We start from the raw sequence: 16,524 nt of genomic DNA on the forward strand, positions 1-16,524 counted from the left end.
CTTTCGGTATAGCCAAGCTGAAGTAATGCCTATGCATTGCTTTGTTATTATGGTAATAACAAGTTCTAGTTTATAATAATATATAGCACTTAGTTGGGACTAGGAGCAATGATATACTGCTTTTAGTAACTGATAAATAGTATGTTTTGTATATTTTAACTAGAAGTGAGGAGAAAAAAGAAACTATTTTAATATATATAAAACATACTCCAATAAAGTATATGCATAAAATGATATATTAGGTAAGAAGTAAAATTAAAAAGAAAACAGCTTCTAATATTCCTGATTAGAGTTCCTAAATATAAAACAAATGAAAGTGCCTTGACATTTAAAACAATTAGCACATTATACAACTTTTACATACTTCAGAGGAAATAAAGATCTTGCGACACTGTTCTGAGGAATCGTTACCTTTACAAAAATCGAAGGCTTAATTTTGCAAATACAACTTTCAAGCTGTATGAGCAAATTTAACTTACATGAAAGGCACAAGATAACATCACGTTGAAGAACTTTATCTGTAAATTTCTTAAAGTCTAGTCACAAGTTACTGGAAACTTTACAAGGAATCACAGAACTGTTTTTAACACGATATTCCGATTCATACTGAGAACTGCATACTCTTTATATCAGAAATATAAATTGAAGTAAGAGTGGAGATTTAGAGAGAGGACAGTTTCTTATTGTGGATGCTACCCGCTTTACGCAGTGTTGGTTACTCAGAGCAGAAAATTAAAATTGAATTATTTTTCATTTTCTACAGCTTATCTGCTGTATTTTCAGTTTGTAAAAAAAAACGTCTTTTCACGTTACTGCAATTTTTGAAGAGTCAATCACTGAAAGAAATTTTAAAGTAAAGTCCTGCTCTACTAGCTTCCTACATTGGAATACAAGAATACAGGAAGTGCTTTCAACAGGAAGTTACATAGTTCTACAGTACAACCTGTCTAAAAGACTTGCAAGGGACCAATACAGTGACTTTATCTCTTCAGATCAGGCAGAAGCAGAGGCAAATGAAAAATGATCTTTAAAAAAAATAACANAACAGCTTATCTACTGTATTTTCAGTTTGTAAAAAATGTATTTTCACACTACTGCAATTCTGAAGAGTCAATCACTGAAAGAAATTTTAAAGTAAAGTCCTGCTCTATTAGCTTCCTACATTGGAATACAAGAATACAGGAAGTGCTTTCAACAGAAAGTTACGTAGTTCTACAGTACAACCTGTCTAGAAGACTTGCAAGGGACCAGTACAGTGACTTGGTCTCTTTGGATCAGGCAAAAGCGGAGGCAAATGAAAAATGAGCTTTTAAAAAAATAACATATTAAAAAAATTCCTGTATGAAAATGAATACTTGTTTGCACTTAGATTTAGTGCTATTGAGAGGAAGTGAGGCACAATGAAACTAAGTGCACAAAGGGAACATGTCTGAAATAAAACAATTTTCAGTGTGACTGAAACCCTTCACCATTAGATATGACTTATGATAGAGTTGGAGAACTACTTTTTCATATTAAAGAACATTACAAACACCAGGGACTGGCCAGTCAAACTATGTTTTATAAATAATATGTAGGGTGATGTTAAAATTGCATTGCAACTAAAATTCTGGTTTTAAAATCACTTATAATTTTGATTTTCATAAAATGACTGGCTCTTTTGCTAAATTAAAATTAACTTCAAATCAAAAACATCTTATTAAATTTCTGGAGGGCTGTTAGTTTAGCAATGATAATGTATGTTTCTCAGTTTCCCAAACAAGCTCTACTAGATACACATATTTTCTTCATTTATGTCAGTATGAGATGTTCTTTCCATAAAACTTAAAGCATTTTGATAGAAGGTTGAATATGATTCTTCAAAGAACAGTTCTTCTAATGGTGACTTGGTAGAAACAATAATGTTGGAATTGGAAATATGCTGCCTTGGATGATAACTGTTTGCTTATTCTATCCATCATGACTCTAGCAACGCATGCCATCTACATACTTGCTGTCCTTTTGACTCTTTCATTTCAGTCCAGTGATTCAGTTCTTCTTCTCCAGAGCTGTTTAGACCTAAAGAAATCCAGCCTATCATCTCTTTTCTTTTCATGCTGCGTTTGTTATACACAGACAGTATGAGTGTCACATCAGAAAGCTGAAATAGGGCCACTTGAAAAACAAAAGTTTCCTTGTATACTGGATTTGGCTGCCCTCTGCGAATGGATGTCTTGCATTTGGACATCTCTTGACCCATGGAATTCAGTAGAGTTAACTTAACATATGTATCTAAAGAAGAAAAAAACAACATATCACAAATATCATTTGAAACAAACTCAAAACAATTTTCTTATAGGTTAAGAAAATTAAGTATTTATACTTTAAAAGGATATGGTGTATACCGTGTTTAATGGAAATTCAACCAATTCCATTTTGATGTAGATGCTTATAATATGTGACAAATACAGAGAATGCTAAGCAGGCCAAAGATATTTTGGGAGTAATAATATCTTAACCTTACTATTTCTAGGTAATAGTTAGAATTTAAAGGTATACCTCATAATCCTTCCTCCACCCTCCCACCCTATCCTTGACCTCCCACTACCCTCCCCTGCCCATTCCCCTTCCCATTTAGCTTCACTAAGCAGGACATCATAGCATTAATAAACACTTAGCAAGCTCAATTAGCCACAACACTGTAAAGCATTCCACTGTTTTCAGAGAATAAGAATAAACAAACAAATAGAAATGAAGGCAAATGGTGAAGAGGAAAAGAAGAAGACAAGAATGCAAAAATGACATCAAAACAGCTTAGGATGAAATGTCAAAAAAAATCTCTGCATGGATGTGGTTTTAAATATACTTTAAAACATTTAAGGGCAAAATGAAGCCAAATGCATTAAGGGTTCAAAGTTTAGCAAACCAAGTAAAACTTTTGCTTGGTTTCATGCAAGAGTACATTTAATGTGCTTTCAGGATAGTTAAAATACAATAGGATTTTTTTTGGCACAAATTTAATGTAAAATTTTAAGAATGATAGCTGAACTATTTTTATGAATTACAAAAAAAATTGACGTGATGTTTAGTGTACGAAGTGAAACGTAACAGTTCATTGCCTGATTATTTGGGAGACAAATCCTCTCTTTATAAGACTGTGTTTTCAAGTTTTTTAGACTCATGCAAATGATCTTCAGCATGGTGATCCATCATGTGTACTTCATATCAAAATTTCAATTAATTTTAAAGAAAATTACAATATTTATCAGGAAATATCTATTTCTGTTGTATGAATCAAAGTACAAACGAATGAAAAAATAAAATTTTATTTTAAAAGTTTTGCTTATTTCATATATGCTCTGAATACCATCATCCATAATCAGAGATAAATTCTAAGTTAGTTTTATTTAAAGTACCACAGATAATAAATGTGCATTGTTTTGGAAACCAACATGGTGGACAGCTTCACTGCTGGCAAGTTTTAGGGTATTTTGGTTTTGCATGAAAAGACAACATCCAATTAGCCTTTACAGGAACTCACCTCGGATTATATAAACCTGTCCACCTATCAAGTGTTTTAGACAACAGAACAGTCCATCTGACAACAGGGGGTGGAAAGCAGTAAAAGAAATAATGACCAGATGTCAATCGTTGGGTGAAAGAGGGTCAAAGGTTAGAATTAAAGAGGAAACACTGTTCACTGGAGTGGAAGAACACAAAACTTTAGCATTTTAATTCAGATAGAGGACTGAACAAAAGGGATGTTGGGTAAAATTCATGGGATGAGAATTTTTTTTTTTTTTTTTTAGAAGGGGTCTGGCTGTGTCGCCCAGGCTGGAGTGCAGTGGCACGATCTCGGCTCACTGCAAGCTCCGCCTCCCGGGTTCATGCCATTCTCCCGCCTCAGCCTCCGAGTAGCTGGGACTACAGGCGCCCGCCACCACGCCCGGCTAATTTTTTTTTGTATTTTTAGTAGAGACGGGGTTTCACCATGTTAGCCAAGATGGTCTCCATCTCCTGACATCGTGATCCGCCCGCCTCGGCCTCCCAAAGTGCTGGGATTACAGGCTTGAGCCACCGCGCGGGATGAGAATTTTTAAGGTTATTGTGTAATCTTAAACAAAATTACACTTTTTTAAAGGGGACATATTTTAATGATATCCTCTTGGTCTAAAGCACATTGAACATAGAATCATGCACATTATCAAACTATAAAAGACTGAATAAGAGTAATTATAAGGATCATCAGAATTATTATTATGCTTATTATTGCTAAATTTAAAATTTATCAATTTAATATTTCAAATACTTTCACTACTCCCAATATATATAAATTAATTATGCAAAACAAAATAGGACTATTGAAATTTTTGCTCTTGAATATTGCTCTTTCTTTGGAAAAATGGGGATTATTCAGTCTATAACATAGTTCAAAGCTTATAACCTAGGTATATATGAGGGGCTATAATCTTATATAATATATACTGTTTAGGACAAACTGTTAAAACTATTTTATCTTTTACTTTATAAATATTCCACTTTCATAAAATGGCTTTAAATTGACTAACACTTACTTTCTAGTTACCTCCCACCTAACACCATGAATTATCCTTATACTGAAGGTCTAATGGTAAAATAATGGCAATTGCTATAACCTACTCTGTAACCTGAAACATTGACTCTATCTTGCAGATGTTAATCTTTTGTCATCTGTTTATTACCCATCCCTGCACTTGGCCAGACCTCCCTTTTAGTTGTGATCCTGTTGCTCTGTTTCTATCAGAGTGACTATAGTAAGGATAGAAAGGCAAACGTATCATTTCATTCTATTTTTTAGTATCTCCAGCTAAATATTTGTGAAAAAATGTAGTAAATTATTAGTTAAAGCACAAGTGGCAAATTGATAACTGGGGGCTCAATGTGACCCTAAACAATGTTCTATTTATCCAGTATAGTGCTAACAATCTGTGAATCTCAAAATCTTCTGGCAGGGTGTGCAGTCTCGTGTTTGTCACAGGCCTCACCATCTCCCCATCTTTCACCTATGAGTTTTACTTATTTCAGTTATCCCCCAGGCCTTTTGAGTTTGCATTCTAAGTGTATACTAATGAAGATGATCAAGTCACACTACCACATGTGTTTATTCTAGAAATTGCTTCTTTTTTCCCAATTTCTCCTTCTGAAATGAGAAAGGGGACAATAATAATTCCATCCTTCTTTTATGCACCTTTATCTGATTTGAGTCTCACAATTACCCTGTGAGATACACGACCTTAATTTTACCTATAAATAAACAGACTTAAGGGAGTGAGATCAACTGTCCAAGGGTAGCAATATGAATTTAAGCCTTCAGACTTTTAATTCAGGGATAGATACCTTCTATGATATATGTACAAAGCAAGCTTTCCAATATTATTTCCAAAATTGTTTTCCAGTATTATAACATAGTAACTTTTTACTTCCATTGAATAAATAATTTTATGACAATTAGAAAGAGTTAATTTAATTCAAGGGTAAAAAAGTTACTCCTTTATTTTTAAAATTTTTAATTAATTAATTAATTTATTATTATTATTTTTTTAGACGGAGTCTTGCTCTGTCACCAGGCTGGAATGCAGTGGCGCAATCTCAGCTCACTGCAACCTCCAACACCTGGGTTCAAGCGATTCTCCTGCCTTAGCCTCCCAAGTAACTGGGATTACAGGCATGCGCCACCATGCCCAGCTAATTTTTTGTATTTTAGTAGAGGTGGGGTTTCACCATGTTGGCCAAGATGGTCTCGATCTCCTAACCTCATGATCTGCCCACCTTGGCCTCCCAAAGTGCTGGGATTACAGGCGTGAGCCACGGCACCTGGCCAATTTTTTGTTGTTGTTTAAGACAGGGTCTTGCTCTGTCGCCCAGTCTGGAGTGCAGTGGTACAATCTTGGCTCACTGCAGCCTTGATCTCCCAGGCTCAAGCGATCCTTCCACCTCACCGTCCTGAGTAGCTGGCACTACAGGCTCAAGCCCCCACGCCTGGCTAATTTTTTAATTTGTAGAGTCAGGGTCTCACTTTGTTGCCCAGGCTGGTCTTGAAATCCTGGGCTCAAGTGATCCTCCCACCTCAGACTCCTAAAGTGTTGGAATTACAGGCATGAGATACTGTTCCTGGCCCTACTCCTATACTAATTACTTGCTTCTTGGAATAAAACATGGCATTAAGTAAGTCTGTGAGAATTCTTTTAATAAAATTTAAGGTGGCATTATTATTTCAGATTTCTTTTCAAGTTTTTAGTTTACAGCATTAACAGCTTTAATTTTAGCTAAGTATAAACAAGCTGGACCAGGTGCGGTGGCTCATGCCTGTAATCCCAGCACTTTGGGAGGCCGAGGCAGATGGATCACCTGAGGTCAGGAGCTTGAGATCTGCTTGATCAACATGGTGAAACCCGTCTCTACTAAAAATACAAAATAATAGCTGGGTGTGGTGGTAGGTGCCTGGAGTCCCAGCTACTCAGGAGGCTGAGGCAGGAGAACCGCTTGAACCTGGGAGGTGGAGGTTGCAGTGAGCCGAGATCGTGCCATCGCACTCCAGCCTGGGCGACAAGAACAGAACTCTGTCTCCCAAAAAGAAAAAAAAAAAAAAAAAAGTTGCCACTTTCCCAGTTTACCTCTTACAGGTACCAACATTTTAGAGGTATACTGGGTGACAATTTCACTATCCTCCCATAACCTACCCTGGCCCTGTTGAACTGGGAGAGAGATCTGGAGAGAGAACAGTAACAGGTATAACATGCATACAGTCAGGGCAGAGGTATGCCATCTAGCTTTCCTTTCTTAGCATCCAGGGTAAACTGCAAACTGTTCCTTATTCTGTTTGTCCTGGTAAGAGCAAAGCCCATTCCATTTACAAAAAGTCTCTACTGGCAGTACTGGGTTATAATTTTAAAGGAGAAAAAATGTGAAGTAATAGTTTCTTCTTAAATTGTTAAGGGAGAAAGAAGGAAAATACAGAAGTAAATAAAATAGTTCATAGTACTGCATGCAGATAGAAAACACATTATTCTTCAGTTAACAATAGCTATACACATTCCTGTTCATATTTGTGAACACTACTCACTTTTAAAGGCCCTGTAACCTTTTTTTGGCATTAAAAGATGATAGAGATAATTTATTTTGCAGACACTATGAAAAATTAAAAGTTCTGTCACCTTACTATTAATATTTTGAATTTCAAATTTTTCTACTTCCCAAATGACTGGAAATAGAAAACATGAAACAGATTAGCTGATGATTACACCATTTCATTTTGATTGGTTAAGACTAAATGATAGGATTGACGTCCCTAGTACTGAGAGTCCCAAAAGTAAAGAAAACATTAGAATTTAAAAAGTTATTTTTCACTCACTGGGTGGTCTATTTGCTGCCAAATTTTTGAAGTGGCTGCCTTTTATCACTTCTGCTGATAGTCTTCCAGTTGTGGCATTATAAAGCAGGCCAATAAGAATTTCTGGAACTGAGCCGTGTTCAAGAGACTGACATGAGGATGTACTTTCACTACACGACATTTCTGATACACTCATTTGGGAGTCACAGCCCTGTAATCAATAATAAAATTTTTATAGTATTTTGCAAGAGAGATATACTGTTATGCCATGTTTATTTGGATTAGGTAAGTAAATCACAATAAAGATGAGTTGCAAACCAAACCAAACACCAGATTAGAATTATCGTCCTTAGCATATTTTAGCCCCTGGATTTCTTTTCATTATATAAAAGCCAAAGAAGTAATAGGAAATGAGAAGACTTCACAAATCCCTGCATATTTATATACAAATCAGATAAATGTTTCTTAAACTTATAGATGTTAATAAACTGTTTTCTGAATATAATATGAGAAATTATTGTTTAAAGACTATCACCTAATCCCTGCATATTTATATACACATCAGATAAATGTTTCTTAACTATAGATGTTAATAAACTTTTTCTGAATATGAGAATTATTGTTTAAAGATATCAACCTTAAACGACTGACAAAGATTTAGACTCAATAATCAAATGTCCTAACTGTGCCTTTAAAGAAACAAAACCAAACTACCTGCTATTTATAAGTCAACATCTAAAACACAGAGATATAGAAAAGTTGAACAATATATGAAAAATTAATCATGTAAAATATAATCAAACAAACTGATGTAGTTACATTAGTATCAGTCAGGGTTGGCTTTAAGGCAATCATCACCACTAGAGATGAAGAAGTATATGAAATAATGATAAAACACTGAAATTACTAAAAAGCAAAATAATCCCAAATTTGGATGCATTTAATAACATGGACTCAAAATACAGAAAGCAAAAATGGCCAGAACTAGAAAGAGAAATACAGAAATCTATAATCACTGGGGACATAAGCACACTTCCCTCAGTAACTGACTAAATGGGCGGACAAGTAAGTACCATAAGGATGTAGAAGATTTGAACATCACAATAAGCAAAATTGACCTAATGGTCACATGCAGAATATTATACCTAATAACTACAAAATATAATTTTCCCAAGTACACAGAATTTTTAAATTAAAGCAAATAATTTCAAATGATGAAAATTATTCATAATGCTTTTGACTGATTAGAAACTCAACTCTGTTCTAGAGGAGAATAAAATATCTATATTTGTTGGAAATTAAAGGTATACTTTTAGTAACTAAATAATAGAAATAGGTGATTTGAAAGACTAATAAAATGAATAAACTTCTGGAGAGTCCAATTAAGAAAAAAAAGAAGGGACAAATAACAATGATCAGGAATGAAGAAGGAGACATCACTATATATTCTACAGACCATGAAAAAAATAAGAGGATAGGATGAACAAGTTTCTTCTAGTAAATTTGAAATTTGAATGAAATATACCAGTGATCTCCAACCTTTCTGGCACCAGCGACCAGTTTCCTGGAAGACAGTTTTTCCATGGACAGGGTGTAGAGGGTAATCTAATGCTGCCACTGATCTGACAGGAGGCTGAGCTCAGGCTGTAATGTTCGCTAGCCCACTGCTGCTCACCTCCTGCTGTGTGGCACCCATTCCCAACAGGCCATGGACTGGTACTGGTCTGCGGCCAGGGGGTCGGAGACCTCTGAAATAGACATCTTTCTAGAAAGTTATTACCAACCAAAAGACACGGTGGAAGACTGTTCAGAAACAGTCTTACTAAAGCAATTGAATTTGTAATTAAAAGCCTTTCCAAAATACACATACAAAACAAAATAAGAAACTTTGGCCTAGATGGCTTCACTAGTGAATTCTAATTAATAATGCTAGCCTTACACACTCTTTCAGATAGTAGAGAAAGAGAAACCACTCCTCAACTTCCTTTAAGAATTTAGCAAAATATTAAAACCAAAATCTAATAAGGGCATTATAAAAAAGAAAAATTAAAAGATTTTTTCATTCATGAATCTAGATGAAAAAATCCTAAATATACTATTAGCAAACCAAATCTAGCAACATGCAACATCATACTTAATAGCAAAAAATGTTAATGTTTCCCCTTTGAAATTGCCAACTATTACTACTTTTAGTCAACACTGTAGTGGAGATACCAGCTAGTGAAGACGACAATAAAATGAAATAAAAAGTATAATGATTTGGAAGGGGACTAGATTTTTTTAAAAAGCCCTTATGTGCAGATTACATAATTATGTACACAGGAACAAATCTACAGATGAACTGCAGTTGTATACAAAGGTAAAATGTAGAAATCCATACATTATATCAGAAGCAAATAGAAAATAAAATTTATTAAAATAGCATTTATTATGGCATTTAAATATAAAATATGTAGGAATAAATGTAACAAATGATATGCAAGGCCTCGATACAGAAAACTATGAACATTACTGAGAGAAATCAAAAAGTACTATATAAACTGTTACTGTACTAGAAAGCTCAATTTTGTAACATTCTCTCCAAATTAATCAATAGATTAAATTAAATTCTAATAAAAATATCAGCAGGTTTCTTTGAATTGTTTGACTTCATCCGTAATCAGGGGAATGGAAATGAAAACTACAAGGTAACACTACACAACAAGCAGATGAGCTAAAAGAATACCAACTGTGGTGAGGACAAAGCACTGGGAACTATCATAGTTCTCTTGTAGAAATGTGAAGTGATACCAATTTTTTAAATGTTATAAATATACATACGCTATGAGCTGGCAGTTCCACTCCTACATATATACCCATCAGAAATATGTGCAATGTTTATCAAGAGACATATGAAAGAATGTTCACAGCAGCATTATTCATATTGGATCCAAGCAATAGAATGGATAAATAATTTGTACTGAGTTCATACAACCGCATACTATACAGCAATGAAAACCAATTATAACTACATTTACAAATGTGATTGTAAGTAAAACATGTTGGGCCCAAAAGGATACCTAGCTGCATAATTCCATTTATGTAAAGTAACAAAAAGAAACAAAAAATCAAACAACCCAAAAACCAAAACCTCAAACCAAGCAGAACTAAACCATTATGTTCCCGATGTATTAATAGGTGGTAACATTACAAAGAAAAGCAAAAAAGTAATTAACATAAAGTAAAAATTGTAGTTAACTCTGGAGGTGGGAGAGAAGAACAGTGATTGGGAAGGGCAGGATGGGAGTTTCTGGGGTTACTGAGACACTGTTTCTTTCCTTGACCTGGATGGTAATTACATGGGTTTTGCTTTGTGATAAATGGGCTATTCATTTTGCATTTTTTACCCTTTTCTAATGTGTGTTGGGTTTTGCAAGAAAGATTTAAGAAAAGAATTACATGATGAAAAGACACAGTATACACAAATGAATATACAATGATAAAAATAAATATACAGAACTTTCTTTGAAGATTCCCAAAGAGATCCAGTCCATGAATTAAAAAGGAAAGAAAAAAGACACTAACACTATTCCGTATAACAATGTAGTTAAAAAAATTTTAAATGTTTTATAAGAATCTTCGAGTTTAAACCTACTATTGGCTGAAGAAGTAATGAAGGAGAATGAATACGTACCTGGAGCCTGAGCAAACTTGTTGGACTAATATACAGAAGGCTAAAATCTTGTATTTTTAACTCTAGACTACAGAGTGGAAGCCAAAAGGAATACACATTTTATATTCTTAAATCATGGGTATACAAAACACATAGTTTGGTATGTTTTCATGACAGTTGGAGACGAAAACAATTTTAGTAAGTTTCAATTAGGATATATCATCACTTATGAAAATAGTGTCAAAAACATGCTTGAGCACATTTGGTGCATTTGTTACATTAGGCTATTATACTAGCAGCATCTGCTAGAATATTGTGAGATACATTTTTCACAATATAGTATTTTCCACATTAACCTACTGTCAGATAAGATGTGAACCTAATAGTTGCTTATACACAGAAGTCATACTGTCACTTTTGAGAAAAAAGGCAATGCCCAAAGAAAGCAATGGAAAGTCCTTTCTCGATCCTAAGGAGAACACTCCCCACTTTACTGCTGTGAAAATCATTACCTTCAAGTCCAACCAAAAAACCAAGAGCATTAAGATCCTTGCTGATCACATTCTATTTTAGTAAGCCCTGCTGAAATATAGTGGTGTTTAAGTAACACAAGAAACTATTATCTAGGAGAGTTCATTATGAATTTACACCCTAGAAAAAGTGCTAATCTCATGTCCCTTCCACTGACATTAGTGTAACTGCCCATTCAATATTGGTAGAGTTGTGGCAGTTCAAGGAGATCACTCAGTACAAGAAAAGCAGTTTAAAAATAGCTAAACAGAATCACTGTAGTAAAAAAAAAAAAAAGTTACAGGCATTCGCCTATAATTTCAGCTACTTGGGAGGCTGACAAAGGAGAATCACTTGACCCCAGGAGTTCTAGACCAGCCTGGGCAACATAGCGAGATCTGTCTCAAAAACAAACAACCTCAAATTAAATATCGACACTATCTGCCCAAATGGCATCTTTCCTCAGACTACTCCTCAGGGCATGCTGCTTCATTCAGTGTATATTCAGGAATCTCCATCTCCTCCCTCTGCAGATCTCATCACTAATTTATAACTGGGGCTTGCCTAGGTAGCAGTAGCTGCAGGTGATTAATGCAAAGTCAAACACATTCCAATCATAACTAGGTCTACTTAAAGGAATAGTCCCACAGGCTCCCCAAAGTAAAACTTCTTCCCATCTTGCATAATATTTTACTTCTTTTTAATACTTCCCCTCCTTCCCCCTGAGTCTTCTGCCCTAGGGTAAAGGATTACAAATAATTCTGTGAAAGTGAAGTATATGTAATTTTTAGAGGAATGAATATACGCTATATGTTTACCATAACCAGAATTAGTGGTTAAGGTAGCCATTACATTTCCTTAATGGTGTGAATAGGTTAAAATCAGGTGGAAGCTTGTAAATACATAGAGAAAAAACAATATGATTAAAAATACAATATAATTCCTATTAAGTAAACATACTGCACTTTTTATTAATATTAAATTACTGCCAGCTTACTTGTAACTACTTATGCTCAATATTTTTTAAGGTGAAACCACTGAACTGTACAATGATAATTACTGTAACTGAATTATCTATTGAATAGTGTCTGTGGAACTTAATTCTCACTGTGTCTGGAAGATAGCATTCAGTTTTTATTTATATGTGAAATGCTTCCATTATACTTTTCTGAAAATGGGGCGATCACAGAGGGTGCTGAAGTTAAAACAAGGGAAGTCACCTGCTGCAAAGTCAAGCTGCCACTAATGATGAGTTTCATCTCTAGCAGCAAGGATTCCTCCTCAGGGCCCTTTCCTAGCCCCAGGGAACTAGGTAAGGAGGAGATCACCAGAGGCAATTTCAGGAGAGAGGAAGAAAGAGCGTAATTGCTCCAAATCCCACCTCCTTTCCATCCTCCACACTGTAAGTCTAGTGTAAAGGAGAGCCAGGCTGGGTTTTAGTAGGGTTTGTAAGAACACGGAGTGTATCAAAAGGACAGTCTACTGGAGTGAACAGTGGCTTTGTACAGTTTGTACACAGGTAGCTTCTGGCACTCATTGATCCAGGCCTCAACCCATGTCACTAGGAACCAGTTCTCCTTTATTCATTTCTCAGATTTGTTTCCCAAATTTGGCTTCATTCTCTGGCACACTTTTCCCTCCTAGTTGCCAGCAGCTCTGAGTGTCATGGGAAAGAGGAAGACAGCATCCTACTTGCTCAAACCCAAATCCTGGAACTTGCTGCTTAGAGCCTATGAGATTTAATTCTAGGGCTTTGGAATAAAGTCTGCTTCAGCAGAACACAGGGGCAGGTTAGTCTCCCAACCAAAATCTGGGTACTGTGTGCATAAGAAATATATGAATACTAGGCAGAAAAAACAGACATCAACTACAGAGCCCATTCAACTGAGTTGTCTGTCCCTGCTTTTTCCCCCTTGGTCTTCAGTGAGGACTGTTATCCACATTACTGGAGAGCAGGTGATGTTGTTGCTGTTGCTCCAATTGTAAGTATCCTCCACAGGCCCTTGCTGTGCAGTTATTAGCCTTGCAGGAGCCGAGGAGGATGAAAAGATGGTTCAATGAAACGGAATCATGATGTTACTACACTCATGGAGCACGGCTCTGACATTCAGGTTAGGTAAGGAAGAGCTACAATAAAAGCAGAAAATGATCACTTTTTCTTTCATAAACCCTACATATTAACACTAAAAATTAACATATCTGATAAGATTTAAGAAAGAAGAAAAATGAATCATAGAACATTCACATAAATAACCATAATAACAGAATACTTTATCAGCGTTTGACCATAGTATCATGTGGAAATGGTCATGAAAATCCCTGCTATGATCTGCTGTGTGCAGTGGCTCACACCTGTAATCCCAGCACTTTGGGAGGCCGAGGCAGACAGATCACTTGAGGTCACGAGATTGAGACCAGCCTGGCCAATATGGTGAAACATTGTCTCTACTAAAAATACAAAAATTAGTCAGGTGTGGTGGCAGGCGCCTGTAATCCCAGCTACTCGGGAGGTTGAGGCACGAGAATTGCTTGAACCTGCGAGGTGGATGTTGCAGTGAGCCGAGATCATGCCATTGTACTCCAGCCTGGACGACAGAGTGAGACTCCATCTCAAAAAAAAAAAAAAATTCCTGCTATAATAAAAATTTATGTATATATATGTATATATACATAGGCACTTTTTTGCTCTATTCAATATGAACATATTTAATTAGCATTTCTGCTTATCAGATTGGTTTATAAAGTTTGTAAGTTTCTTTTCTCATGGTCTCCTGAAACAATACCTATTTGAAGAATATATATGTATAAATATAGGCATATGTGTATATTTTTTGCTGAATTATTTTAAAATGCTTAATTTAGGGTTTCTGCATATATGTTTATAAATGAGATTGGTTTATAATTTTCTCATGTTATTCTTGTCTAGTTGGTGTCAAAATTATATAAGCCTCGAAAGAGAAGTTAGATACCTTTCCTTTTCATTCTCTGAAATAGCTTATATAACAGAAGTTATTTGTTCACTGAAGTTGGGTAAAACTTGCTTCTGAAACTCGACCATCTTTTTTTTCTCTTTCTTTCTTTTAAGAGGACTCTGGCTACTGGCTGAATTTCTTTAATGATAATCAGTCTTTTCAAGTTTTCTACTACTCTTAAATCACTTTTTAGACATTTGTATGTTTCAAGAAAAGTGCACATTTTGTTTTCAAATTTATTTTCCTAGAGTCATTCTCTTATAATTCTGAGATCTCCACTGAATTGGTGGTTATGTCCTTTTAATTTGACATATTTTTCTTTCTTTCTTGTTCAACATCTCCAGGGGTGTTATCTATTTTTATTAGTAATTTCAAAGAACCAGATTTTGTTTATGTTAAACTTCTTCACAGTTTTTCTTTAAGTTCTACTCTGTTTCCCCTTTCTAACTTCCTGAGTTGAAGAATGCTTATAGCTGACCAATTTGCCTCATTCTTATGTTCTTAGAAATAAATTTAAGGCTAGACATTTCCTTATAATACTGTTAGGGGCTGAAATCCACAAATTTAGGTATTTTCATTTGTGGTTGTGCCTAAATATTTCCAATTTTAATTATGCTGTAGTCTGTGACGCTGAGTTGACTTAGAAAGTTTTTTTTTTTTTTTTTTTTGAGTATTGAAAAATACGGATTTTGTGCGGTTGGAGTGAGAGGGCTGCCTCTTTTACTCTCTTACCTCTTACTACTTTACTCCTCAATCATAGAGTTCTAGCTAAATGCACTTTCTTGCTATTCCTTGAACACAACACACGCACTCTGGGCTCAGGATAGGCTGTTCCATCCGCTCGCGGTGTTCTTTCCTCAGATTTGTACATGGTTAACTCCCTCACCTCTTTCAAGTCTTTGCTCATATGTCACATTCCCAATGAGCCTTATACCTTGACCCTTATTTAATATTACACCTCCTTTCTCACTAGCACTCTTAATTCTGCTCACCCTGTTTCTCCCTCCACCCCACAGTACTTACCTCTTTCTCACATACCCTATACTTATTGTATGTATTACGTTAATCTCTCTTCTCTACCTAGAATTAAGTTTCATGCAAGCCAAAATTTATATCTGTTTTTCATTAATGTATACTGAATACCTAGAACAACACCTAGCATGTAGTATATTATACTACTGCACTGCCTTCTGGCCTTTCTTGTAGCTGTTGAGAAGTCTGCTGTTGGTCACACTGTTGTTCCCTTGTATCTTATCTGGTTGCTTTTATCATTTTGTCTGGTATTTCATCCTTTCACTGTAATTTTTATGGGTGTGGACTCAGTTTTAATAATCCTGTGTAAAACTTCTAATTTCTCAATCTGATGATCTATGTATTTTAAACATTATCTTTCGTTTTTTCTAGTCTCACATTCTGGAGTCCTTATTAGAAAATATGCTTAACATTCTTATTCTACTCTTCAAAACTTTTCATATTTTCATTGAGTCTATTTTAATGACTTTTTTCATTCTAGAAGTTCAATATGGCCCTTATTTAAATCAACCTCTTTTCCCACATTGTCTTATTCTTTTTTTTTTTTTGTAGTTTCTATTACTTCTTTTATTTCTTTATTCTATTAAAGCATATTTATGGGGGGCGGAGCAAGATGGCCGAATAGGAACAGCTTCAGTCTCCAAATCCCGGTGCGAGCGACACAGAAGACCGGTGATTTCTGCATTTTCAACTGAGACTCCACCTCTGGGGACAGGACACAGCTAAACAACAACAGGGGAAGCAGCAGAGGCCTGTACAGACGCGAATGACTCTGTCTGACAGCTTTGAAGAGAGCAGTGGATCTCCCAACACGGAGGTTGAGATCTGAGAATGGACAGACTGCCTGCTCAAGTGGGTCCCTGACCCCTGAGTAGCCTAACTGGGAGACATCCCCCACTAGGGGCAGTCTGACACCCCACACCTCACAGGGTGGAGTACACCCCTGAGAGGAAGCTTCCAAAGTAAGAATCAGACAGGTACACTCGCTGTTCAGCAATATTCTATCTTCC

At 35.6% G+C, this 16,524-nt stretch overlaps 1 protein-coding gene across 2 annotated transcripts in view; it reads right to left on the bottom strand.

Moving 5' to 3' along the window:
• Positions 1-1,051: 1,051 nt before the first annotated feature.
• SYT14 (synaptotagmin 14) overlaps positions 1,052-16,524 on the bottom strand; it is a 215,191-nt gene continuing 199,718 nt past the window's right edge. The window contains exons 6-8 of one of the 2 annotated variants that reach the window (XM_017888322.1): positions 7,370-7,559; positions 3,521-3,577; positions 1,052-2,271 (exon numbers count right to left, since the gene is read on the bottom strand). In XM_017888322.1, the coding sequence (XP_017743811.1) occupies positions 1,958-2,271; positions 3,521-3,577; positions 7,370-7,559 (561 nt within the window). In that variant the 3' untranslated portion in view covers positions 1,052-1,957. The remainder of the gene's footprint in view (positions 2,272-3,520; positions 3,578-7,369; positions 7,560-16,524) is intronic. The other variant, XM_017888323.1, reaches the window with a different exon arrangement.

This window comes from Rhinopithecus bieti, unplaced genomic scaffold (genome assembly GCF_001698545.2).
Source record: "Rhinopithecus bieti isolate Rb0 unplaced genomic scaffold, ASM169854v2 scaffold_15813, whole genome shotgun sequence".
Classification (NCBI taxonomy): Eukaryota; Metazoa; Chordata; class Mammalia; order Primates; family Cercopithecidae; genus Rhinopithecus; species Rhinopithecus bieti.